This window comes from Somniosus microcephalus, chromosome 15 (genome assembly GCF_052327205.1).
Source record: "Somniosus microcephalus isolate GS21.2 chromosome 15, FLI_Smic_1.0, whole genome shotgun sequence".
NCBI lineage: Eukaryota > Metazoa > Chordata > Chondrichthyes > Squaliformes > Somniosidae > Somniosus > Somniosus microcephalus.
In genome coordinates this window covers 86760582-86787319 of record NC_141001.1, presented here as the reverse complement: position 1 = coordinate 86787319, position 26738 = coordinate 86760582, and the positions used below count along the sequence as shown (strand labels likewise).

General features: G+C 43.3%; 1 protein-coding gene across 2 annotated transcripts in view; it reads right to left on the bottom strand.

The window, feature by feature from the left end:
- LOC147107063 (very-long-chain 3-oxoacyl-CoA reductase-B-like) overlaps nucleotides 1-26738 on the bottom strand; it is a 195716-nt gene that overhangs the window by 71047 nt on the left and 97931 nt on the right. For both annotated transcript variants that reach the window (XM_086008090.1, XM_086008089.1), the window contains exons 5-6: nucleotides 21986-22050; nucleotides 12786-12830 (exon numbers count right to left, since the gene is read on the bottom strand). In XM_086008090.1, coding sequence (XP_085864216.1) covers nucleotides 12786-12830; nucleotides 21986-22050 — 110 coding nt within the window. The remainder of the gene's footprint in view (nucleotides 1-12785; nucleotides 12831-21985; nucleotides 22051-26738) is intronic.

The following is a 26738-nucleotide window of genomic DNA, read 5'->3' as shown; positions in this document are numbered from 1 at the left end:
TGGTAGCAGGGAATGCTTTATTCACAAGTTTGACAGGAAGGGCTGTCAAACTTATAAATACTATAAGTCCCAAAACATCAACAAATCTTCAAATAATTTTTTTTTTTTTTTAATTCACATTTTTAAAATAAACTATAAATTACATGAAATAATGTTTAAATTTAAATTTGAAAAAATAATATTTTCTAACAAGGCTAAAAATAAACTTGCCTTTCTTTAAAGTATTTAAAAATAATAAACCTGTGGAAAAAATGTTTTAATTTTAATTAATTCACCACTTACCTTGTAAAAAGCAGGCCTTGCGACTGCTTTTTACATGTCTAACTGCTGGAGACTTACCTTCCCGGGGAAACCTGCAAAAAAAACACAAGTTCGATGCACACGCGCTGCCTCTCCTGCGCACGCGTTCAAACTCTGAACCCCTTCTTTCAGGGGAACGGAAGTGCCGGTTTCCCATGCATGCACAAAACCAGCACTTCCATTGGGCTTACGGGCGAGTACCCCATGTATACTCACCTGTGGAGACCCGAATTTCTGGGCCATTAACTACACAGAACCAAAATGATACTGTAAAGCATCAGCTGTTAGTCTGCTGCATTTGTACTTTAAACAATCCAAGAGTCAACTTGCAACAATTGGATAAATAAGCTGAAATCATAGCCGCCACTGCTTACAGAAGAGATCTGATGGGTGTTTAAGGTCAGATGCATATTTGAAATTAAGCCATCAATTGGGAAGGAGACAAGACACATTTGCTTACACACTTGGTTTCCCCAGATCAAGATTAACAAACATGTAATTAACTTGTAAAGACCTCTTCTCTTACCCAGACCCCTCCTCTCCCATCCCCCCATTCCTCCTCCATACCTGTTCAACTTGAGCATTTTGATTATATGCAGGGCAAGTTCAAAAGGTCATTCAAGCGACCCAGCAGTGCTCACCCTGTCAGACCACCATCCATAATCAGCAGTACTACCAACCCTTAGGGGAAAGGCAAGACATTAAAAGAAACTCAATTTCAGGAAGGGGGAAAAAACCCAGGAAATTCCTTCCTGACCATTCCTATTCAAGGTGCATTACTGACCTTAGGAACATAGGACTGTACAGGACCAGAAAAGACCATTTCTATCTGTTAGATCCATGTATTTTGATGTTGTGTCTCCTTCAATAACTAGACACGAGACTGCAGGGAACAATCAACAGATATTTACTGGATGAGGGTTACTCTAAAACTAAATGTACAGATCCCTACTCAGGGTTTATATACAGGTGTGGTCACTGCCGGTACTACAGTATACAGGAGCTGTAAAAAGTAGTTCTCCCCTTAAAAAAAAAAGGTACATACACTACAATTCCTCCCCTTTTAGATTGACAGTACCATAACATTCATTTAACAATTAACACTTTTAACATGCACATTAACTGAAAATAGTCCATTTATAAATTCAGTCTTTGGGGCGGCTTCCTGATCCTTTCTGGATAGCGCCTTTCCTGAGTGTCTTGTTTTTGGTGCGGAGGCCCCCTGTCGTCAGTTGGTTCATCAGCTTCCGATGCTACTGTTTCTGGGGTAGATGCTACCTGTATGTCGGGTTCATCACCAGGTGCGCGAGACATGGGTTGACTCGTTCCTGTGACTCTAGGATCTGGTCGACATGGCGTCTCACAATGTTCTCCCCAACATCCACTGTGTACATTAGTGGCCCCTGCCGTGTGCATATCGTTCCTGGTTGCCATTTCTCTGTTCGGTAGTCGCGGGCCAAGACTGGTTGCCCTATATTGAAGCTCCTTGTCGGCTTCTCATTGATGTGCTGGAATTGCTTATTCTCAACATCTCTTCGTACATTTGGTCTGAGCAAATCCAGACGAGATCTCAACCTTCGGTTAAAGAAGATCATGGCCGGGGTCTGGTTGGTGACTGCATGTGTCGCATTTCTGTAGGCTAACAGGAAATTGTCCACCTTGTGCTGCAGCGGAATGTTGTCTTTGTACATAGCCTTTATTGCCTTCTTATAGGTTTGTACGAACCTCTCAGCCAATCCATTTGTGGCTGGATGATACGGGGCGGATGTGTAATGCCTTACCCCATTCCTTTTCATGAATCTTCGAAACCCTTTGGACACAAATTGCGGTCCGTTATCAGAGCAAATCTGCTCTGGCAAGCCGTTCCTGGCAAATATGGTCCGTAGGACTTCAATAGTTTTCTCCGTGGTGGTGGTGGACGACATTTTGATCACCTCAGGCCATTTCAAGTGCGCAGCCACGGCTATCAGAAACATTGAGTCCATGAATGGACCAGCAAAATCAATATGCACCCGTTGCCATGGAGATGAGGGCCACTCCCATGGGTGTAGAGGGGCCTGTGGTGGTGCATTTTAGACCTTCTGGCATCCTGAACAGCTCTTTGTCAGGTCTTCAATTTGCTGATCGATCCCCGGCCACCACACAAGCCCTAGCAAGGCTTTTCATTTTCACCCCTCCCAGATGGCCTTCGTGAAGCTCATTCAGCACTCTCTCCCTTTACTTGGGTGGAATTACCACTCGGGATCCACACATCAAGGTCCCCATGCATACTGACAGCTGTTCTCTTCTGGATGAGAATGCTGGCAAGTGAGTTGCCATGTGTTGGCCATCCCTTCACCGTCAAGTCATATACCCGAGACAGTGTCGGGTCATTTCGGGTCTCCTTCTCTATATCAGCGTTAGTTACTGGCAAGCGTTCAATTATAGTCGAATAAAATATTTCGACAGGGTCCACTGCTGGTGCTTCCTCCGCAGTAGGCAGTGGCAGGCGTGATAGCCCATCAGCGTTTCCATGCTGTTTCGTGCCCTTATACTCGATTTCATATTGGTGCGCCCCTAGAAAAAGGGACCATCTTTGTAGCCGTTGCGCAGTCATCACCGGCACGCCCTTCTTTGGATTAAAGATGGAGACAAGTGGTTGGTGGTCAGTCAGCAAGGTGAACTTCTGCCCGTGCAGATAGTGGTTGAACTTTTTCACTCCCCACACTAGGCGGAGGGCCTCCCTGTCAATCTGGGCGTAGTTACGCTCGGCTGAGGTTAGTGACCGAGACGCAAAGGCTACCGGCCTCCGAGCTGTCTGGGAACTTGTGCAACAGCACCGCTCCAATGCCATAGGGTGATGCATCACACGCCAATAGAATTGGTAGCACTGGGTTGAAATGAGCCAACACCTCTTTTGATGTGATCAATTCTTTGCACTTCTGGGAAGCTCGTTTACATTCGTCATTCCACTTCCATGGTACCCCCGTTTGCAGTAGGGTGTTCAGTGGGTGTAGTACTGCAGACAAATTCGGCAAGAACTTATGGTAGTAGTTCACCAGCCCGAGGGACGACCTCAGTTGTGACACATTTTCCGGTGCTGGAGCCTTGACTACTGCCTCAATCTTTTCAGGGGACTTATGTAACCGCTCTTTATCAATAACGTGGCCAAAATAAGAGATCTGCTTCTGGAAAAACTCACATTTGTGGCGATTTGCTCGGAGCCCATATTCCTTCAATCTAGTGAGCACCTGCTCCAGGTTTGCAAGGTGAGCACTGTCATTTTCGCCCGTGACCAGGATGTCGTCCAAATAACACTGGGTCCCTAGAATCCCTTGCAGGACTTGATCCATTGCCCTTTGCCAAATAGCCGGAGCTGAAGCTACTCCGAACACCAGCCGGTTGTATTGGTAGAGACCTTTATGAGTGTTGATCGTGAGGCACTGTTTCGAGGCTTCTTCTACCTCCATTTGCAGGTACGCCTGGGCCAGATCAATCTTAGTGAAGCGTTTCCCTCCAGATAGCGAGGCGAAAATATCTTCAATCCGCGGAAGCGGATATTGTACCGTGTGAAGGACTGGGTTCACTGTCACCTTAAAGTCCCCACAAATGCGAACTTTCTTTGGTTCCCCAGGCGTATTACTCAACGACCTCCATTACAGGAACGATGGGTGTGGCCCACTCGCTCCAGTCCACTTTGGACAGTACTCCTGAACGTTCCAAACCTTCCAGCTCTGCTTCGACGGCTGGGCGGATCTGGCCTTAAACTTTGGGCTTGCATTTTCCTCTATTTTGATCGTCGCTGTTATGCCTTTTAGTGTTCCAAGTCCCTCCTGGAACACTTCTTGTGCGTCAGTTAGCATTTTTGACAGTCGTCCAGGTGTGGCGTCGTCATCCTTTTTGGCATCTACAGTCAGTGCTTGTATGGGAATGCCAATCTAGCTGTATCTTCTGGATCCATTCACGTCCTAGTGGTGGTCCTCCATCTGGCAATACATATAGATCCATTTTTGATGTTTCCTTACCGTTATATACAACGGTCACCCTTATTTTTCCTTTGGGGTAGACTTTTTGCCCCGTGTACATCTTCAAGACAATCTCTATCTCTCAAGGGTATATGTGAGAATAGCCGCTTGTAGTCCCTTCGGTTTATGACTGTTAGGGCTGATCCTGTGCCCAATTCCATTTTCACTTGGACTCCTGCTATCTTGAGCGTGACCCAGATAGTTTGGTGATCCTCCGTTTGGATCACCTTATGTAGTTTCAGACAACCCAGCTCCTTGCTTCCGGAGTCTATCACTTTTCTGTTCGTCTGAACTACTCTCCATCACCTTATGTACCTTCTTGTACTTCTCTTGTGGAGATTTCTTGCTGCTGGTTTTCTTTCCCGACCTGCAGACTCTTGCTATGCGTCCTACTTTTCCACACTGTCTGCACACTTTGTCCTTGAACCAGCAATCATTATGGTCGTGTGTTGTTCTGCCGCAGCGATAGCACTTCACTGTTCCGTATGACATTTCATTTGTGCCATATTCTTGCGGTCTCCGTTGTATCTCTGCAGCGCCCCGTGCTGCTGCTTCGTGTTACTGCCATGCTGAAAGCCTTGTCCAGCGTAAAATCCTTTTCTGATAGAAGCCGTTTCTGGGTTCCTTCACTTTGAAGCCCACACACAAACTTGTCCCTTAAGGTATCTGCTAGTCCCGTTCCAAACTGGCAGTGTTTCGATAGCTTGCGCAGTTCTGTTAAATACTCAGCATTACTTTCATCTTTATGCTGGTTCCTTTTGTGAAATTTAAATCTTTCTGCTATCAGCAGCGGTGTGGGGTTTAAGTGGTTCTGTAGGATTGACACTGTTTCCAAAATCCTTTTCCACTGGCTTCTGTGGGGTTACTAGGTTTCGCAGTAAGCCATACGTTTTTGCACCCATGGAATTCAACAATACCAGCGCTTTCCTCTCATCTGGCACTTCATTCGCCTTGCAGTACACTTCTATGCATTCGACATATGTCGTCCAATCTTCGACTTCATTGTCGAACGCTGTGATACTGCCACTCTTCGGCATCCCTGGGTGTGGTTAGACTGACTCAAAATGGCGTTTTCCCGCGCTTTCCCTTCTTGCGGCTCAAAATGGCGTTTTCCCGCACTCTCCCTTCTCCGCTGCGGCTCAAAATGGCATTTCCCGCGCTCTCCCTTCTCCGCTGCCGCTGCTCGTCCCTTGAACACCAGCTGCGCTCTGCGTGTTTTCCTTCGCGCCTCTCTTCTCCAGTTGACGCCGCTCGGTCTTGAACACCGGCTGCACCCTATGCGCTCTACCCTCTCTCTTCTCCTGTCGATGCTGCTCGGCCTTTTCTGTGCCATCGGTCGGCTCTAGCCGCCGCTGTCCGGGAAGGGTCTGCGCCGTACCTGTTGCCAGCCCGTTTCGCTGGACCACCGTGACTGGAGAACCAAGCCCAGCTCTTAACAGCCTCCCCGGCGATGCTCAAATCTCCGCTGGATAACTGGGCGGTTGCTCGTGGTCGACGCCCGTGCTTCTGGCCTCAACTTTCTTCCACTGTTCTCCAGGAGCAAATCCCTGGGAGGTAATGCAGAGTTGCAGGTAGGTTCGAATCTGCCTCGTCGCCAATGTTAAATCCGTGTATTTTGATGTTGTGTGTCCTTCAATAACTAGACACGAGACTGCAGGGAACAATCAACAGATATTTACTGGATGAGGGTTACTCTAAAACTAAACGTACAGATCCCTACTCAGGGTTTATATACAGGTGTGGTCACTGCCGGTACTACAGTATACAGGAGCTGTAAATAGTAGTTCTCCCCTTAAAGGTACATACACTACACTATCCACTTGGCCATTCTAAAAGGGTCACTTCGCTGTCCTTCATACTCTTTAAAATGTATCTATTGCAACAGCTTTATTGACCAAAAGAAGCTTATACAGAGAAACCGGAGAAAAGGGCACACAAAATGGCCACCAGACCTCGTGACCAGCTTCTGGGGCCATTTGAATTTCTGTTACTGCAAGCCAGACAGGCTTGTGGATTGAGGGCATTAAAAGCCCATGAAAACCAGTTTCGGGAAGCCGAAACTCATGGAACTGAGCATACATATTGATTAGATTATTAGTACAGGACAGATTTGGGTGGCAGGATGAGACCCATCAAGAAATGGGCGGACAATTGAACGAACGCTTTAACCCATTACACTGTACAAAGAGAAGCCGTTTAACAGCCATCCAGGGCAATCTCCAGACCGATCAATATACAAACCAAGTTACAGTAACAAAGCAAAGACATTATCGGCCCAGGAAGGCCAGTTAAGCTATCACCGACTTCCGTTATGAAGACAAAACACCCCTGCAGAGAGTTCTGCCTGCCAGAATTATTACAAAGACAGGACTATGATTTGGCAGAAGACAAGAATGTTCCAAAAAGTATAACTGTGGATTGAGTAAAGTCCATCGGTGCTTCGGTTCGGAACGTGTTCGGTTCGTGGTTCAGTAAACGGTGTCCAGCCGTGTGTTCCGCGACTTTGGGAGGTTCGGCCAGGCAAGGCCTGGCCACGACGAGAAGAATTCAGCTTGGAAGCCAGCTCGGCCAGGCAAGGCCCGGCCACGACGGGAAGACGACAAGGGAGGCCCGGGTACTTTTGTCGGGAGATCATCGACAACCCAGGCCGGAGAAGACACCACTCAGGGCCCGGGTACTCCAGTTCTTCAACATCACATCGGTAACGGATCCATCCGTGGCAAGCGCTCACCAAGGCTGTATCGGCTGCCTCCTCGCAGGAGAACCAAAAGGAAAACAAGCTGCGCCAGAAGCTTCCAAACCCACGTGACGACAGAAAGCTGTGTCGAAAGGCTGCAAAGCCTTTTTCGCAATTCTTAAAGTGGTGAGCATAATCCCGAGTCCCTCAAATCGAAACTTAGTTAGGTTTAGGGGAGGGGGTTAAGGGTAATTTTAGGGGAGGGGGTTAAGGGTAATTGTAATGTGTTACCCCTTTCACGATGTGCCGTGTGTTCCCCATTTCTATGGAGTTAAGTTTATAGATGTGTGCATGCTTGTAGTTGCTCTAATCTGTGCATATGACATGTATTTTATAATGCTGCAAACTGTTCAATAAAGGCATCCATTTCGTGCTATTCGACCTGGTCTATTGAGTTTTTCTCTGCACTACAGCTCCCTGCACCTAAGTCCAAGGTCTAGAACCGTAGGGGCGAGTGGGTCGAACCACTCACGGGTAATTATTGCAAGAAGCCTGGCAGGAGACCAGAGCAAGCAAGAGAAACCCCCTACACCTTCATACTCTTTAAAATGTATCTATTGAAATTCCTAACACTCAAGATGGGACATCAGTGCTTTATATAAACAAAATCAATTCTTGAGACTTCACCCTCTTCAGCATCCGAGTTTATATTACCATCCCTTGGTTTCTTCCCAAAATGCATAGCTCACACTTCTCCACATTAAACTGCATTTGCCAACCTTATGCCTGTTCCATTATCCTAGTGTCCTCCTCAAGTCTTAGTCTTCCTTGCTGATGTTCAAACCCCCCCATGTGTCATCAGCAAATTTCAATATCATGTCCCCTATGCCAGAGTACAAATTATTAGTTATACATAAATCAAGAACAAAAGTAGACCCATAAGTGACCCCTTGGGTACAAGCACATTCAACTCTTCAACCTGAGCAACATGTTTTAAGCCCAACCCTTAGTTTCCTGTCTGTCAACCAACTTTCTAACCATGCTGCTACGTTTCCTCTTGTACCATAGGCTTGAATTTTTACAAGTCTGCTGTCAGACAAGTTATGGAACACCTTATACACTACATCCCCAGGTCACTTCTTCAAAGAAACTCTTTGCGCTGCCAAAGGTGAAGCCTCTCACGGGTAATTGTACAATTTTCCCCCTTGATGTAGTCTTTACTAGGACAAAGAATATTGCATCAGGCAGACAAGAGAGTTGGACTATAAAGTTTGGAGGTCAAGATCCATGGTCTATGGACATCAGTCTCAAAATAATGGGTATATCTACAATCCCCTTAACAATCCAGTCTTGCAGCTTTCCTTTTAGAGCAGTGGTACTGATGCGCTATCAATCACTCAAAAGACTGAGGTTAAGCGAGTAACTAACAGGCTTTTATTAACGAGAGAATGAAGGTGTGCCTCGAGTGGTCGACCGGTCCAGAATACAGAGGGACTGTGGAGCAGTCACCTTTATACCTGGACTCGTGGGAGGAGTCAGCCGAGGCATGTACAGTGGAATACAAACAGTGGTTTACCACAGGTACTAAGAGCTGAACCAGTGCTACTGCCCTCTCTGCATCTAACAATTGGAGGTGGCTTTCTTGATGCTTTTTGGCCAAAATTGTCCCTAAAGACGCTGAAGTAGGTGCGGACAGTCCACCCTGTAACCATAAATTGGTAGGTACAAGGGTGATCTTTCATGCTGAACCATCCAAAAGTAATAATCAGCTCTTCAGATACAAATGTTACTGTGTTATGCCTTTACTTCCTTCCATAAATGTTTGCGCATGAACTTTGGTTTTGCATTGTGAAGGATAAGGAATGATTTATTCCAGCAGATAAAGCAACTGATAACTATGGTTGTCTAACATAGGTTGTACCAGGATCCCACACAATGCTTTGAACACTGGAAAAAAGCATGAGCAGTTCCACACAGTAACTGCTTTTGTTGACAGACAAGTGGGACACGCCATTGGGCATAGCTAAAATATCTGAGCCTTTGTAGCCTCAAATATATCAGCCTCATTAGATGAGCAAGCATGACATTATCAGTTTCGTGAAAGTCGACTCAAATAAGTCCTTGCATCAAATGTCAAATGACACTGGTTTACACCGAACTAAATTACCAAACTTGTTTCTGGAAGACAAAACCTGTGTCATCCATCTGAGAGCGCAGACGGGGCCTCGGTTTAACGTCTCATCGAAAGACGGCACCTCAGACAGTGCAGCACTCCTTCAGCACTGCACTAGAGTGTCAACCTATATTTTTGTGCTCAAGTCTCTGGAGTGGGACTTGAACCCACAACCCTCTGACTCAGAGGTGCAAGTGCTACCCACTGAGCCACAGCTGAAAGAATTTAATATTAACTGCTATGGAGGAGCCTTCACTCCTGGTCCCAGAGTGCTTTCACTTATCCATGGAGCTTCACTTTACATCAGCTTGTTTATCATGTGCCCTCATGTGATATTCCTCGGCTTTGGAAGGCAGCAGAATAGCATTACACTAGATGGTGAAGGAGCCTTTAACCGCTAAATAGAACAGCAATGGCAAAAGGTAGGTTTAGTTATTAAACTTAATTATCTAAAAGTCAGCCACTGATGGGCTAAAGATAGTAAACCCGAAAATGAAAAAGTTTGCGTGTTGTATTCCACTACCCCAACGAATGCTCTACAACCTGATACAGATGCCTGTTTCCCCATGAGCAACAACTTTAAAAAAAATAAAATAAAAAAATTCCTGCAGCTTTAAAACTGTTTTTAAGGAGGCTCTACAACTTCAGGACTAAAAATGGAAGAATGGGTGGATAATGGGATTGAAACCCATGTCGGAAGGAAACTGTAGTGCGGTCAAGATTAAAAAGCCTGGTTGATGATAATATGGAACGTCTGGGATATTTTGACAAGATTTAATACAGCTCGACATTATATTAAGTGGCCTAAAACAATGAGATAATGCATTTAAGAAGATAGCAAAAAATAGACATGATGGTAAAATATGCAATTACAATATAGATAATTGTGACAGAATTGTCAATATTGAGCACTAAAAAAAATTGGCCATCATTTATATTGCAGTGATCCGGAATTGATTTCAATTGTGAAAAAGAAAATTGAACAGCTGTTGGAATTGTAAGCACATGAAATTTCCAAAGTGTCAAGGCAATTCTCAGGCTGGCTTCCTTTACAGAACACTTTACATAAACCAAATATTTATCAGTCGATGTCCTGTGGTACTGCTTGCAGATAGAAAAAGAGTTTAAACTTCGGTTGAAGCTTCTCCCTCATTTGTCTTGCGATACCAACCGCATATCACTGTCTGGACGGCACTGAATCATTGAGATCAATGTCGTTCACCTGTTTGACAGTTAGGACCTTGGACATTTTGACAGTCGTCTTATTTTAAAGCACAGAGACTCTATTTCTGGGTCTGCCACTAAGAAAAGCAGAAGGATCCTATTCCCAACACCAGTACACACCCGGTACACTGGCCTAAGGCCAGCTTTCCTTCACAGCTCAATCACCAGCATGTAATGACAACTACATTTTGGGTTCTTTTTCCCCTCTCCCAGGGGCCTTGAATCTGCAATAGCTGAAATGCATGAAACAGTTACAACATCGAAAGAGGCCTTCCAGCCCAACCAGTCCATGTCAGCCTTTTCCCTTCATGGCTGCAATCATTTTTACCCACCCTGTTCCCATATCCCTTCCAATCCTTTTCCTTCATCCACCTATCCAATTTAATCTTGAATGTTGACAGTTTCTGCCTCAACTCTGAAGGGTCTCCTGCCCTCAGTTCTAAATCTCTTGCATTTAATCATGTACCTATATGGCCCCTTATTCCTGACCCCTCAGCTACTGTTCAGAGCATCTGTAGCACATTTCACATGCAAGTGATGTTTTCCCCATCCACTTGCTGGCACACATGTCCTATCCAGCAAGAGTTAAGAGATTTCCCCCAAGTTCCAGTATTTCCAAAAATCTTCTCCCTCTTGGTCCCTTTAATACCATCCCTTACTCCTCTCCTTGTGCTCTTCCTTTTGTATTTTGTGTTTACCTATCCTGCTTTTCTTTAAATCTCTTGCCTCTTCCTAGCAAATTTCCTCATGCCACCAGTAGTTCTGCTTCTTCGCCACATCTGTTCTGATTGCCGCTGACACTTTCAAGCTGATTATCTGACTCTCAAATTATAATTTAAAAAAATGAAAAGGTCCCGGACCGGACCGTCATGTGGATCAAGATTCAAGTCCATGAGCAAATAACCACAAAAACATAGGTGTGTGGGGTTGAGGAGAAAAAAAAGGGTTGCTAGAAGAAAAAAAATAAAGTAAATCCTGGAAGAAATGGAAAATTTCAAAGGCAGAATTGTGCATGTGCAAACTGACAGTGAGGGGTACTTGTGGCCTATGCAGGTACACAACCTCAAATGAGTCACTGAAGAGTTTATGTATGTGTAGAGCTCTGGAAATACTGCCAAGGAAGACTGAGGCAAAGACTACTAGCTGTGGAAACAGGAGAACTCAAGCCACAGATAAAAAGGAAAGTTTGATGAAGGAAGTTCTAACCTAAAATGGATGTGTTTAACCATTATAAGGAAGCACTATTTTGAATGTGTCTATAGGTTACAAAATGTAAATGTTGGAGTTCCTAATGGGTCAGAAAGCAACATGGCTGCTGATACAACAAACAGTTTGAATAATTTAAATCAGTTGGTTTTGCAGTAGCTGCTTGTTGCAATTTCATAGTTTAGACTGAAGTTTTTGGGTTGTGATATCGCTTACCAGTCTAGTGACAACTGGATATTAGAGCAAATCACAACAGTTAACTTTAGTGGTTAAGTAAATCATTAAAAAGTGCAACAGACGATTTGTAATGCTAGAGAGATAGATTTAAGACTGTAACATGAGCCTAAACGCAGACAGCGATTTATTCAAGCATTTATAGTTTGATTTAATTTGACAAAGTACATATGTACACACTATAACCTCAATACCATAGCATGCCTGAAAAAAATGCCTGATAATGGGGGGACTCAGGCTTAGGTTCATACAAATGTATAGTTGAAGGAAAATAAAGATATTTTGCAATATTGTAAAAATCCTTCAAAAAAAAATTCTAATTGACAGGAAGTGTACTTTTCCAAATAGCAAATATACACAGAACAAATATTATGCTTCAATATTAAACTTATCTATCTTCTCCCCAAAACTGAAACTGTTCTATTAAACAAAGTGGCCCAGCTCCCCAAGCTTTAATGGGTAAACACACTTTGAACTGCAGACCAGGAAGGCTCTAGACTCAATAAATGTTGCATCAAGGCCGAGTTAACCAACCGCGGAGCTTGGCAGTGGTGCAGGAACTATTAGCTTCAGTCGGAGAAAGGTGAAAAGCACAGGTTCCATTTGATCACTGTTCTGGAGGCTGGTTGAGAACAGCATTGGGTTCTGCCCCACTGTGGGAAAAGTCTGCTGATATTCAATGTATGGGCTCACATGAAGATGAAGTAGCAGGGTGCTGCTAACACCCAGATAACCACACCCAGTTTGAGTCACTACCTGTGGGAAAGGAAGGGGAGAAAACTTGGGGAGGGCAAAAAATGAGTTATCAAATAGTTTTTGAACTTTGCTCCAACTGGTAGTCCACTGGTACAATCTCATGTTGAGAACACAATTTTAATCCACAAGGTCAGCATTGGTGTAACCTATCTTCAAATACAATGAAGATGTATAGAATCAAAACTTCACAGAATAGATGAATCTGTTTTACCTTACAGACGGACATAATGTTGATGTTGATCATCTTGTTGATAATCTGACAAAGAAAAATGAACTGTTAGTGTATCAGAACAGTAACTTTTCTACTCTGAATGTTATAGTAATGGGGAGCACTTCGATTAACAGAAAGGCTGACTCTTTACTATTTTAACACATGAAAAAACAGTAACAAATACCAAGATAGCCAACCAATGCCCATCATGCCATATAGGACTCTTCTGTGACTGAAGTGGGGCTCTTTAAATGCTTCGTTCAACTGTCTTGTCAACACACTCCAGGCAGAGTAATAAAAGACTGATTAACCACAGCAAAAGCACCAAGTTTGCCTTCATTCAGATTTGGCTAGCTTGTACATTTTTAAACTATTAACTGCTTATGCCGACTGTGCAGTAAAATTAATGCTGCCCTCAGCTATGTCCCAGCATCTTTCCAAAAAGTATAGCGCTTGAGGAACTTATGGAATACATTTATTTGCTTCTTACCAACCCTACCCCATTCCCAAATGTTAGATTTACGAGAATGATTCCAGGGATGAGGGGCTTCAGTTACGTGGATAGACTGGAGAAGCTGGGGTTGTTCTCCTTAGAGAAGATTGAGAGGAGATTTGATAGGTGTTCAAGATCATGAGGGGTCTGAACAGGAGTAGATAGAGAGAAACTGTTCCCATTGGCAGAAGAGTCAAAAACCAGGACACAGATTTAAGGTGATTGGCAGAAGAACCAAAGGAGACATGAGGAAAAACTTTACTCACTCTGAGTGGTTAGGATCAGGAATGCACTGCCTGAAAAGGGTGGTGGAGGCAGACTCAAATCACAGCTTTCAAAAGGGGGTTGGGTAAGTACTTGAAGGAAAAAAAATGTGCAGGACTACAGGGAAAGGGCAGGGGAATGGGACTAGCTGAAGTGCTCTTAGAGAGCCGGCACGGGTTCGACAGGGCGAATGGCCTTCTTCCCTGCTTTAACCATTCTATGGTTCGATCTTCAAAGTGGCAGTTCTCTACACATCAGCATGAACTGCTTTTCATTTGCAGCTTAAAACTCTGGAAAAAAAGAGAGTTTTAGGTTGGTTATTTTCAGTGGGGTGGGAGGGGGGAAATATTTTTTTTATCAATCATGCATAACTTACATGCTCACTAATAAAAGTTTAGCATTAGGCTCTGCTGTTTAGTATGCGATCTATAATACCACAACACTCCCAAAATGCTGCTACGGACATCAGTAGCAGTTTTCCTCTGCACAGCTTTGTATTTTGGGACTGGATAGGTTTTCCCCTTTCTGATGCACACAAATGCCCTGAAGGTATAATGCTGTGTACAACACAGGACAAGTACAGAACTCTAAATCAGTGCAAATCTGCTCTTGAAAGAAGATTACACTGAGAAGTGCTTGTAATACAAGAAAAAGGGACCAGTGGCTTGGTAAAGAGGGAATGAGGGAGGGGAATGGGACAGGGAAAAAAAAAGTGAAATATATAATAAAAAATACTAATGATCCAGATCTGAAGATATTCTAGCTAGAAGCAAAGCAATTAACCACCACATTAATGAACTAGGTTTCCAAAAGTCATTGGAGCATTCCTCCTCAACCCTTTCCAGTACTCCTAAACATCCTAACCATCCCTACCAGGACAACCACATCCTGCAACTTCCTCACATCCTTGGTGCTTGCAACTCCTGGACCTCCCCATCAAAACTCCAGGACCACCCTCCCAATCGACACATTGAACTCAACTATTACTACACAGAAATTCAACAGCCTACCTTCATTCTTCAATATTTGATGAAAATATGAAAGCAAATTAGGTGCAAATGTGATTTATACTTTCAAGTGAAACATTGAGATGTTACAGACACAAGCACATGCTAAATAAGAGACTTTCATAAATAGATAATGGGATTTTCATGCCATTCATTAAGACTGAGCCAACCAGCTGGACTACAGGAGAGCACGAGATCGGGCCGGAGATAAAAGGGCGCGACTGAGTCAGCCAGTGGGACTACAAGAGAGCGAGCCCGGAGCAGCGCCAACCAACCTGGGTGGGTAAGAAGTAGAAAGATTCAAAGTGTGATGTCACAGGAAAGCGATTGGTTGGTCAGTATTGCTCCTTTTCTTGTGCATTGGTTTAAACTAAGAGCCAGGATTAAAAACTAAACATTCAAAACTTTAAACTTAATTAAATACATGAGAGATGGCAGGGCAGGCAGTGTGTTACTGCTGCAACATGTGAGAGCTGGTGGACACCATGGAGGTCCACACGACCACATTTGCAGTAAGTGTTGGTTGCTCTAGGAACTTCGGCTCTGTGTTGATGAGCTGGGGTCCGAGCTTCAAACACTGCGACACATCAGGTTTTTGGGGGGGGGGGGGGGGGTAGGAGTTACCTGGTCACTCTGTTCTAGGAGGCAGTCACACCCCTTAGATTAATTAATTCAAATTTGGTCCGTGGTCAGGGGCAGGAGGTGTGACTATGAGCAAGGCAGGTATGGGGACCCAGGAGGTAGTGGTGGAGGAGCCTCAACCCTTGCTCTTGTCCAACAGTTACGAGGCTCTTACTCGGTGTGTGGGCGAGAGCAGGGACTGCAGTGAGGATGAGCAAACTGACCACAGCACCGTGGTACAGGGAGCCATTCAAGTGGGGGGGGGGGGGGGGGGGGGGGGCAAAAAGTAATATGGTAGTGGTAGGGGACAGTATAGTTAGGGGGATAGACACTTCTCTGCAGCCAAGAGCGTGAGTCCTGAAGGCTGTGTCGCCTGTCTGGTGCCAGGGTAAAGGACATCTCCTCTGGGCTGGAGAGGAACTTGGAGTGAGAGAAGAAAGATCCAGTTATCATGGTCCATGTAGGTACCAACGATATAGGTGTAGGACAAAGAAAGAGGTTCTGCTGAGGGAATATGAGCAGCTAGGGGCTAAATTAAAAAGCAGAACCACAAAAGGTAATAATCTCTGGATTACTACCCGAGCCATGTGCAAATTGGCATTGGGTAAATAAGATCAGAGTTGAACAAGTGGCTCAAAGATTGGTGTGGGAGAAATGAGTTTCGATTCTTGGGGTACTGGCATGAGTACTGAGCTAAGAGGGAGCTTCTTCAGTCAGGATGGGCTTCATTTGAACCAGGCTGGGACCAGTGTCCTGGCAAATCAAATAACTAGGGCTTTAACTAGATAGGGCTTTAAACTAAATAGGAGGGGGGGGGGGGGGGGGGGGAAATCCACTGAGCAGAAATTTAAAAAGTCAAAGAAAAATGAGAAGGCAAAAAAGTGCAGGGTAGCGATAGGGGTAATGATAACCAGTGTGACAGGAAGGGACAGAGCGCATACATATAAGAGTGCATCAGAAAGAGGGGTCAGAGTAGGGAAAAATGGTAAAAAGACAAAATTAAAAGCTCTATATCAACGCACACAGCATTCGTAACAAGATGGATGAGTTGACAGCACAAATAGAAATAAATGGGTATGATCCGATAGCCATTACAGAGATGTGGTTGCAAGGTGACCAAGGCTGGGAACTGAATATTCAGGGGTATTTGCCATTTCGTAAGGATAGGCAGAAAGGAAAAGGGATGAGATCAGTGCAGTAGTGAGAAATGATATTGGCTTAGAAGATCAAGATGTAGAATCAGTTTGGGTGAAGATAAGAAATAATAAGGGTAAGTAGTCACTGGTGGGAGTGGTCTACAGGCCCCCAAACAGTAGCCACTCTGTAGGACAGAGTATAAATCAAGAAATAATAGAGGCTTGTAAGAAAAGGTACGGCTATAATCATGGGAGATTTTAATCTTCATATTGATTGGACAAAGCAAATTTGCAAAGGTAGACTTGAGGAAGAGTTCTTGAGTGTATACAGGATGGTTTCTTGGAACAATACATTGTGGAACCAGCCAGGGAGCAGACTATTTTAGATCAGGTAATGTGTAACAAGGCTGGATTAATTAATGATCTTGAATTGAAGGATCCTCTTGGGAAGAGTGATCATAGCATGGTAGAATTTCAATTTCAGTTTGAGGGTGAGAAAGCTAGGTCTCAAACTAGTGTCCTGAATTTAAACAAAGGTAATTACAAAGGTATTAAGGCAGACTTGGTTAAAGTGGACTGGGAAAATATATTACAGGGTAAGACTGTAGAAAAGTAGTTGCAAACATTTAAGGAGATATTTCATAACTCTCAGCAAAGATACATTCCAGTGAAAAAGAAAGATTCTAAGAGAAGGATGAACCATCTGTGGCTAACTAAGGAAGTAAAGGATGGTATCAAATTGAAAACAAAGGCATACAATGTTGCAAGAATAGTGGAAGGCCAGAGGATTGGGAAATTAAAAAAAACCCAGCAAAGGATGACTAAAAAAGATAGCTTGAGAGTAAGCTAGCAAGAAATATAAAAAAAAGACAGCAAGAGCTTCTACAGGTATATAAAAAGGAAGAGAGTAGTTAAAGTAAACATTGGTCCCCTAGAGGATGAGTCTGGGGAATTAATAATGGGAAAAAGGGAAATGGCAGAGACTTTGAACAAATATTTTGTATTGGTCTTCCCGGTAGAAGACACTAAAAGCATCCCATTAATGGATAATCAAGGGGCTATTGGGGTGGGGGGGGGAACTTAAAACAACCAGAGAAAAAGTTCTAGGCAAACTAATGGGACTAAAAGGTAGACAAGTCCCCTGGACCTGATGGCCTACATCCTAGGGTCTTAAAAGAGGTGGCTGCAGAGATAGTGGATGCATTGGTTGTAATCTACCAAAATTCCCTGGATTCTGGAGGTGTCTCAGCAGACTGGAAAACCACAAATGTAACACCCCTATTTAAGAAAGGAGGGAGTCAGAAAGCAGGCATCCATAGACCTGTTAGCCTAACATCTGTCATTGGGAAAATGCTGGAGTCCATCATTAAGGAAGTGGTAGCAGGACATTTAGAAAATCATAATATAGTCAAGCAGAGTCAGCATGGTTTTATGAAAGGGAAATCATGTTTGACAAATTTGCTGGAGTTCTTTGAGGATATAATGAGCAGGGTGGATAAAGGGGAACCAGTCAGGGTGGAGAAGAGGAACCAGTAGATGTCATGTATTTGGATTTCCAGATGGCATTCGATAAGGTGCCACATAAAAAGGTTACTGCACAAGATAAGAGCTCACGGGGTTGGGGGGTAATATATTAGCATGGATAGAGGATTGGCTAACAGAAAACAAAGTCGTGATAAATGGGTCATTTTCAGTTTGGCAAACTATAACTAGTAGGGTGCTGCAGGGATCAGTGATGGGGCCTCAACTATTACAATCTATATTAATGACTTGGATGAAGGGACCGAGTGTAATATAGCCAAATTTGATGATAAAGATAGGTGGGAAAGCAAATTGTGTGGAGGACGTAAATAATCTCCAAAGGGATATAGATAGGCTAAGTGAGTGGGCAAAAATCTGGCAGATGGAGTATAATATGGGAAAATGCAAGGTTTAGTAGGAAAAATAAAAAAGCAAATTATTTTTTTAAATGGGGAGAGATTACAAAATGCTGAGGTACAGAGGGATCTGGGGGTCCTTGTACATGAATCACAAAAAGGTAGCATGCAGGTACATCAAGTGATTAGGAAGGCAAATGGAATGTTGGCCTTTATTGCAGAGGGAATGGAGTATAAAAGTAGGGAAGTCCGGTTACAACTGTTGCCAAGACCACACCTGGAGAACTGCGTACAGTTTTGGCCTCATTTAAGGAAGGATATACTTGCATTGGAGACAATTCAGAATCAACCTCATGAACATTCTCTGGAGATGAAGGGGTTGTCTTATGAAGAAAGGCTGAGCCTATACTCAATGGAGTTTAGAAGAATGAGGGGATCTTATTGAAACATACAAGATTCTGAAGGGGCTTGACAGGGTAGATGCAGAGAGAATGTTTTCCCTCGTGGGGGAACCTAGAACTAGGGGGCATAATTTCAGAATAAAGGGGGCACCCATTTAAAATGGAAGTGAGGAGAAATTTCTTCAGGGTTGCGAATCTTTGGAATTCTCTTCCCCAGAGCGCTGTGGGGGCTGGATCATTGAATATATTTAAGGTGGAGATAGACAGATTTTTGAATGGTAAAGGAGTGAAGGGTTTTGGGGAGCAGGCAGGGAAGTGGAGTTGAGGCCAAGATCAGATCAGCCATGATCTTATTGAATGGTGGAGCAGGCTCAAGGGGCCAAATGACCTACTTCTGCTCCTATGTCTTATGTTCTTTAGTACTGGAATGTATTATTTTTTATAAAGTAACATTAAAATAATTTAAGAATTCAGGCCCTGTGTTACATTTTTGTTACAGATTCTACTCACCAGCACCATCTGAAATGAAAATGGTACAGTAGTAACAGCATCAGGCTTACATCATTTCTAGTGCAAAAGTTTAAATAGAAAATCCAGTGTATGTGCATTTTTGCTGTAAAAATGTCAGCAGACTTGTATGTGCAAAACTGTTGGATTTTGACTGACTGCTCTTTGTACACAGCAGCTTGTTTTATTGATTCATTCAGAAATTTGAATATATTAAGCACTATAGAAATGCAAAAATTGCAGACAGTTGATAAATATAAAACAAAAAGATGCAAAATAAATGCACATTGTTCCCAGGAATGCCCTGCAATGCAACTGTTTTGATGTCTACTGCATCAAATCTTTATACAATTTGACCACTTGAGGGTGCCACTACATACAAATTTTCATGCCAAATCTCCAAAATAAAGTGGTTTTCTTCAGCATATAGATCAGCATATTTAAGTAAACAACCACTTTGCAAACAAAACATTAATTTTAGGCATTGATTTGTCATTGTTTCTGCTGCCTTTGTGATCTCAAAACAGTGCTGATGTTTGCCCCAATGCTGACAGTTGAGTTTGCACGCTTATGGAACAAGCGGGTCACATAGGAGTTGGACAGGCTCAGTAGAGATCATCGAGTGAGCGGTCGATTGAACAGGTGAGTAAATTGGCAGTTAGAAAAGGATTGACGCGGTGATATTTTATTCTTTAAGTGGGCTTTAAAAAATTCTTGAAATGTGTACATTCAAATATTGAGAAAGACGCCATGACAAAACATTAGTTAGGGCAGTCAAAAGTACTGTGCGCAGTTTTGGGTGCCCCATTATAGAAACAATTTTAAAGCCAGAGAGGGTACAGCATAGATTCACCAGGATGATGCCAAGGCTGGGCAATTAGGTATGAGGAGAGATGAGACTCTGGAACTATTCCCATTAGAGACGAGACTCTGGAACTATTCCCATTAGAGCAGAGAAGGCCATGAGATGATTTAATACAGATTTTTGAAGATTGAACAAGTGCGACCTCTGGTTGGGAAGTCAGTGATGAAGGGTCATCAATTTAAATTTAAGAACATGGAGAAAGATTAGGATACATTTCTTTACACCGAGGGTTGTTGGAGCATTGGGGTAGTTGAGGCAGAGACAGTTCCATCCTTCAAGGGAAAATTGATAAATACTTGAAGCAGAGGAACATACAAGGCATGGCAAGGCAATAGGACTAGTTTTGGATTGGTCTACCAAAAAGCCAGCAAGGACTTGATGGGCCAAATTGCTTCCTTCTGTGTTGCAAGGTTCTATGGTTTTAATTTTATGAAGCGATTGCACATTTTGATTGCACAATGCTTGTGAGCGCAGTGCATTGATATATCCAGGTTTTTTGGTAAACTTGCTTGCATTGGAGAGCAATACGGATCAAAGGACTGAAGACTTGTTTGGTCTTAGTTTTCGGATTGGGGAGGGGGAAGGTAGGGCCTGTTTAATAGTGGTCATGTCAGTTGGGCATTGTCCTTCAGTCAGTGGGGGAGTCACTGCGCTGGGGGTAGGAGGGCAGTTTGTACTGAACGAGCCTCCAAGAAAACATTTCAGAGTGCCTGGTATTCCTCTAGTTCCAGGCAGAGGCTGAACATCAAGTAGGATACACCCCACGTGCTCCAGTCAAGATTGTTGCGAGGAGGGCTCCACTTTGCCACAGGAGGAGGCTGCAAATTCTTGCAACTAGCAGCGAGAGTTGTGCTCGCTTGCTCATCCCAAGAGGTAAATGAGCCATTTGATTATCAGGTATCTTTTTAAGTGGGCTTCACTGTCCTTTGCTGATGTAGTATCAAGGCTATAACACAAAAAAGTCCAAAATCATTCCTTGGAAGGAAATGCTTAAAAGCAAAATATTAGCTGGAACAAAACTCAAGTCATGTTTGATACATGTTTAAGACAGTAAACTTGAAAATATACACTAATTTAACTTTTTTCGCACACTCATTAAAAGGAGGCTTCTGACTGGATTTACACTAGTTCTTAGCATTTCCTCAATCTCAGATATGGAAAGGATCAGACAGCCATGAAACATACATTACAAAGCTTATAAATACACATACCAGTAACCCATTGAGAATAAAGGAATTTAATAATAAGGACTTTACTATGTTTTAGTAGACAGAAGGCAGCTAATTTCCCCAGAGACGAAGCAATATGCAAATTGTTAGCTTGTCTAGGTACCTCACACCCATTGTTTTGGGGTGTCTCGGATCTGTATTTGTGAAAAGATACAAGACAGAGGCCTGGACAAAGGGGAGGGGGGCAGAGAAAGAGAGTGTGTTTTAAGAGCAGCAAAAGCTGTGGGCAGTAAAGGGCTGCGGGAAGGATGAAATACAGCAGAGCAAGTTGACAGTGAAGTAGGGTTGTGTAGCACATTCATTTTTTTCTAGTATTAGCTGTGTGGAGGGAAAGAACAATCTGATCGTAACTGTTGTTCTGTATGTTCACCTGATGGGAAATTAGTTTAAAATTAATATTCAGTCTCGTCTCACCAAGTTATTTGCTCAGTCTGCCTTGAGAAATTGAAGAACATGTGAAAGACATGAATATTTGGTCCAGAACATATCCCAGCTATTATACAAGTAGATACAGGGCAGTGCAAGTCAATTCCCAAAAATGACAGACTGCTTAAATCTGTTGTAACCATGTATTACCATAACAGGATAATAGAAGAGGCAAACCCAAATATTAACCTTGGGGAGAATGTGTGCTGTGGGTTGGTACGGAGAGCAAATTTGTATTGCATCAGTCTGGGCTGAACTTGAAACCATCTCAGACAGCTTTTAACCCACTGCACCACCCAGCACCCCCACTCCCACTTTCCTTTGAGGGTAAGGAAAGGGAGAAAAATCAATACCTCAAATGTTAGGACACTTACATTGTCAAGATCAGGAACATCCAGGAAATATTCCGGGTAGTCGTAAGAAGTTCCCACATTGTTCACTGAAGAAAATTAGAATACATCAGGTTACATTGTTCTTTCCCATTAGGCAATGTTAGCAATTCAATGAAGATTCAGTGGCATTAGTACAAATCAGATATTCCTTTTGTTTTATCTCCATTCATAGCCTACAACAACTAGCAAGCAGAACTATAGACTTCACTGCAGCTTATGCCATTACTACTCTTCAAAAAGGTGGTAAGAATAATCATTAATAATTGGTCACTGGTGAGGTGTGCAAAAATGGGGAATTCCTTTTAGGGTGCACAAACTAGTAACATTTAATTTAAAAGCGTGCACCCCAGAGGGAACAGAGGGCAAGAGCAGGTCACCAGGATACTCCCAGCAAAGTACAATTTAACACAATGTTCCTAGGGATTGGAAGCATGCGAAAGCTTCATTATCAAAATATTCAATGTCAAAGTTCAGTACATCACTGTACATCTCCTGTGTCACATAAAAACTGCTCATTGCCTCAATGACCAAATGCCCGGCTCCACCTCCAGTCACTGTCAGGACAATCAGATCGCAGACATTCTTCCCAACACACACAATCCAAATCAATCATATAAAGCATCAAATTGGTAGGATTACATATGAAAAATGATCACTTGTGCCGGTAGAAACTGTGTTTCATGTCCTCGTACATGAAACAAAGTTAGCATGCAGGTACAGCAAGTAATTAGGAAGGCAAATGGAATGTTGGCGTATAAAGGTGGGGAAGTCTTGCTACAGCTGTACAGGGCATTGGTGAGACCACACCTAGAGTACTGCGTACAGTTTTGGTCTCCTTATTTAAGGAAGGGTATACTTGCATCGGAGGCAATTCAGAGAAGGTTCACTAGGTTGATTCCTGGGATGAAGGGGTTGTCTTATGAGGAAAGGTTGAGCCTATACGCATTGGAGTTTCGAAGAATGAAAGGTGATCTTATTGAAACATACAAGATTTTGAGGGGGCTTGACAGGGTAGATGCCGAGAGGATGTTTCCTCTCATGGGGGAATCTAGAACTAGGGGGCATAGTTTCAGAATAAGGGGTTGCCCATTTAAGGCGGGGATGAGGAGGAATTTCTTCTCGGAGGGTCATGAATCTGTGGAATTCTCTTCCCCAGAGAGCTGTGGAGGCAGAGTCATTGAATATATTCAAGGCTGAGACAGAGATTTTTGAACTACAGGGGAGTCCAGGGTTATGGGGAACAGGTAGGAAAGTGGAGTTGAGGCCAAGATCAGATCAGCCATGATCTTACTGAATGGCATAGCAGGCTCAAGGGGCCAAATGGTCTACTCCTGCTCCTATTTCTTATGTTCCTTTGTAGAAGAGGGCTGCCAGCACCAATGAGGCGAATTCCTTAGAAGAGTCAGCACCTTTAGGAGAAGGGAGAAAAGAATAGGAAACTTGGGAAGGTGTTGGGGGGGGGGGGGGGGGGGGGGGGGGAAGAATGGAGGGAAGGAGGAAGGATGGTGACCACCTCATGACACAGATTACTCCCACTTATCATTTCTGCCAAAGTCTGAGTTTTATTCACCAGTTGAAGTAAATTTGCAGTTTAAAATGAGACTTTGTACTGCTATTTAAGCTGTACAAATGATATGAATTCCTCCCTATATTAGGCCTTTGGCTTTGAAGCTGGCATAGGTTACTCAAATGAATATACAAGACAGATCTCATGGAAGTTACAGAATAGGGTTTTCAATTCTGAAAAGGCAACAATACCATTCTCACAACCAGGAATCACTGATTTATGAACAGCTCCATGAGTCAAAGCTTTATGTATAATACAAAAGCAAAATACTGCAGATGCTGGAAATCTGAAAAAAAAAAATGCTGGAAATACTCAGGTCAGGCAGCATCTGTAGAGAGAGAAAGAGAGTTAACGTTATACAGATGCTGCCTGATCTGCTGAGTATTTCCAGCATTTTCTGTTTTTATTATGTACGATACAGTCTTGTTCACATACAATATTGCCATCATCCCACACACAAAGGTGAAAAGAGAATCAAGAGATTTGGTTCCTTTAATAAATTCATATTGTACTGCTATTTAAGCTGAACATAGAGTCTTATTTTAAACTTCAGGTTTACTTCATTAACTGGTGAATAAAACAATCAGACTTTGGCAGAAATGACGAGGTGGGTGTAATCTGCATGACATAAAACAAGACATAGCGGGTTCATCAAGACATGCAGGCTGAAGAACTCCAACTCAAATAAAAGGTTTGCAAAAATAGTTGCAAGGTAAGAAATTTCAGATCACGCAAACCTAGGGGTTCAAACAGCTCGGAGAGAAGACTGTCCATCCAGTTGTCAAGTCCTGGTGACAAGCAAAGATCGCAGCAACGATCACGTTCCACACATTGTTGTTGATGTCTCCTTGAACACCAATGTTGGATCTGCAATTGTGGCCAATTGGACAAACTTAACTATCTGCTTAGAAAGGGCAGCAATGCATCCTCGACACCAGCTAATCTTTACAAAGTGTTGTCAGCAAGGCTGGAATTGCCGTGGGCACAGACACAGCAACTGGGATCAAATACACAATATTAGCCATTCAAAAACTTTGAACAAAGCTTTGGCAAAAAAATAAAACAAAAAAGGTGACTCAACATTGGCTAACAAGGGAAATTAGGGATAGCATAAGATCCAAGGAGAGGACGTATAAACTGGCCAGAAAAAGCAGCAAACTTGCAGATTGGGAGCAATTTAGGATTCAGCAGAGGACAAAGGGATTAATTAAGAGAGGGAAAATAGATTATGAGTGTAAGCTTGCAGGGAACATAAAAACTGACCGTAAAAGCTTCTATAGATATGTGAAGAGAAAAAGATTGGTAAAGTCAAGCGTAGGTCCCTTGCAGTCAGAATCAGGGGAACAAAGACATGGCAGAGCAATTAAATATACTTTGGTTCTGTCTTCACAAAGGAGGACACAAATAAACTCCGAGATGTCAGGGAACATAGGGTCTAATGAGAGGGAGGAATTGAAAGAAATCAGTATTTGTAGGGAAATGGCGTTAGGGAAATTGACGGCATTGAAGGCCGATAAATCCCCAGGGCCTGATAATCTACATCCTAGGGTACTTAAGGAAGTGGCCCTAGAAATAGTAGATGCATTGCTGGTCATCTTCCAAAATTCTATAGACTCTGGAATAGTTCCCATGGATTGGAGGGTAGCTAATGTAACCCCACTATTTAAAAAAGGTGGTAGAGAAAAAACAGGGAATTATAGACCGGTAAGCCTGACATCAGTAGTGGGGAAAATGCTAGAGTCCATTATAAAAGATGTAATAGCAGAGCACTTGGAAAACAGTGACAGGATCGGACAAAGTCAACATGGATTTACGAAAGGTAAGTCATGCTCGACTAATTTACTGGAATTTTTGAGGATGTAACTGGTAGAATAGATAAGGGAGAACCAGTGGATGTGGTGTATTTGGACTTTCAGAAGGCTTTCGATAAGGTCCCGCATAAGAGACTAGTGTGCAAAGTTAAAGCACATGGGATTGGGGGTAAGGTACTGACTTGGATAGAGAACTGGTTGGCAGACAGGAAGCAAAGAGTTGGAATAAACGGGTCTTTTTCCGAGTGGAAGGCAGTGACTAGTGGGGTACCGCAAGGATCGGCACTAGGACCCCAGTTATTCACAATATATATTAATGATCTAGACAAGGGAACTAGATGCAATATCTCCAAGTTTGCAGACGACAAAGCTGGGTGGGCGTTTGCGCCGTGAGGAGGATGCAGAGAAACTCCAGTACGATTTGGACAGGTTGGGCAATTGGGCAGATGCAGTATAATGTGGATAAATGCGAGGTTATCCACTTTGGTGGCAATAACAGGAAAGGCAGATTATCTGAATGGCAATAGATTGGGAGAAGGGGAAGTGCAACGAGACCTGGGTGTCCTTGTGCACCAGTCGCTGAAGGTAAGCATGCAGGCGGTTCAGACGGCAAATGGTATGTTGGCCTTCATAGAGAGAGGATTCGAGTACAGGAGCAAGGATGTCTTGCTGCAGTTGTACAGGGCCTTGGTGAGACCACACCTTGAGTGTTGTGTACAGTTTTGGTCGCCTTATCTGAGGAAGGATGTTCTTGCCATGGAGGGAGTGCAGCGAAGATTCACCAGACTGATACCTAGGATGGCAGGAATGACGTATGGAGCGATTGGGTCGATTAGGCTTATATTCGCTAGAGTTTAGAAGAATGAGAAGGGATCCCATTGAAACTTAAAATTCTAACAGGACTAGATGTAGGAAGGCTGTTCCCAATGGCGGGGGAGTCCAGAACCAGGGGTCACAGTCTAAGGATAAGGGGTAAGCCATTTAGGACAGAGATGGAGGAATTTCTTCACCCAGAGAGTGGTGAACCTGTGGAATTCTCTACCGAGGCCAATTCATTAAATATATTCAAGGAGTTAGATATATTTCTTAAGGCCAAGGGATCAAGGGATATGGGGAGAAAGCAGGGACCCAGTACTGAATTTGGATGATCAGCCATGATCGCATTGAATGGCAGAGCAAGCTTGAGGGGCCGAATGGCCTACTCCTGCTCCTATCCGTTTCTATGAAGTCTGTGCCTGCAGGGATATAGATTTATTTCTGCATTTTTGGTCAAAGGCATGGGCACTTAAATTGCATGCTTGCTACTGGTGTTATCTGATCATAGATAGAAACCAGTGTAGAAACCAGAGATTTAACA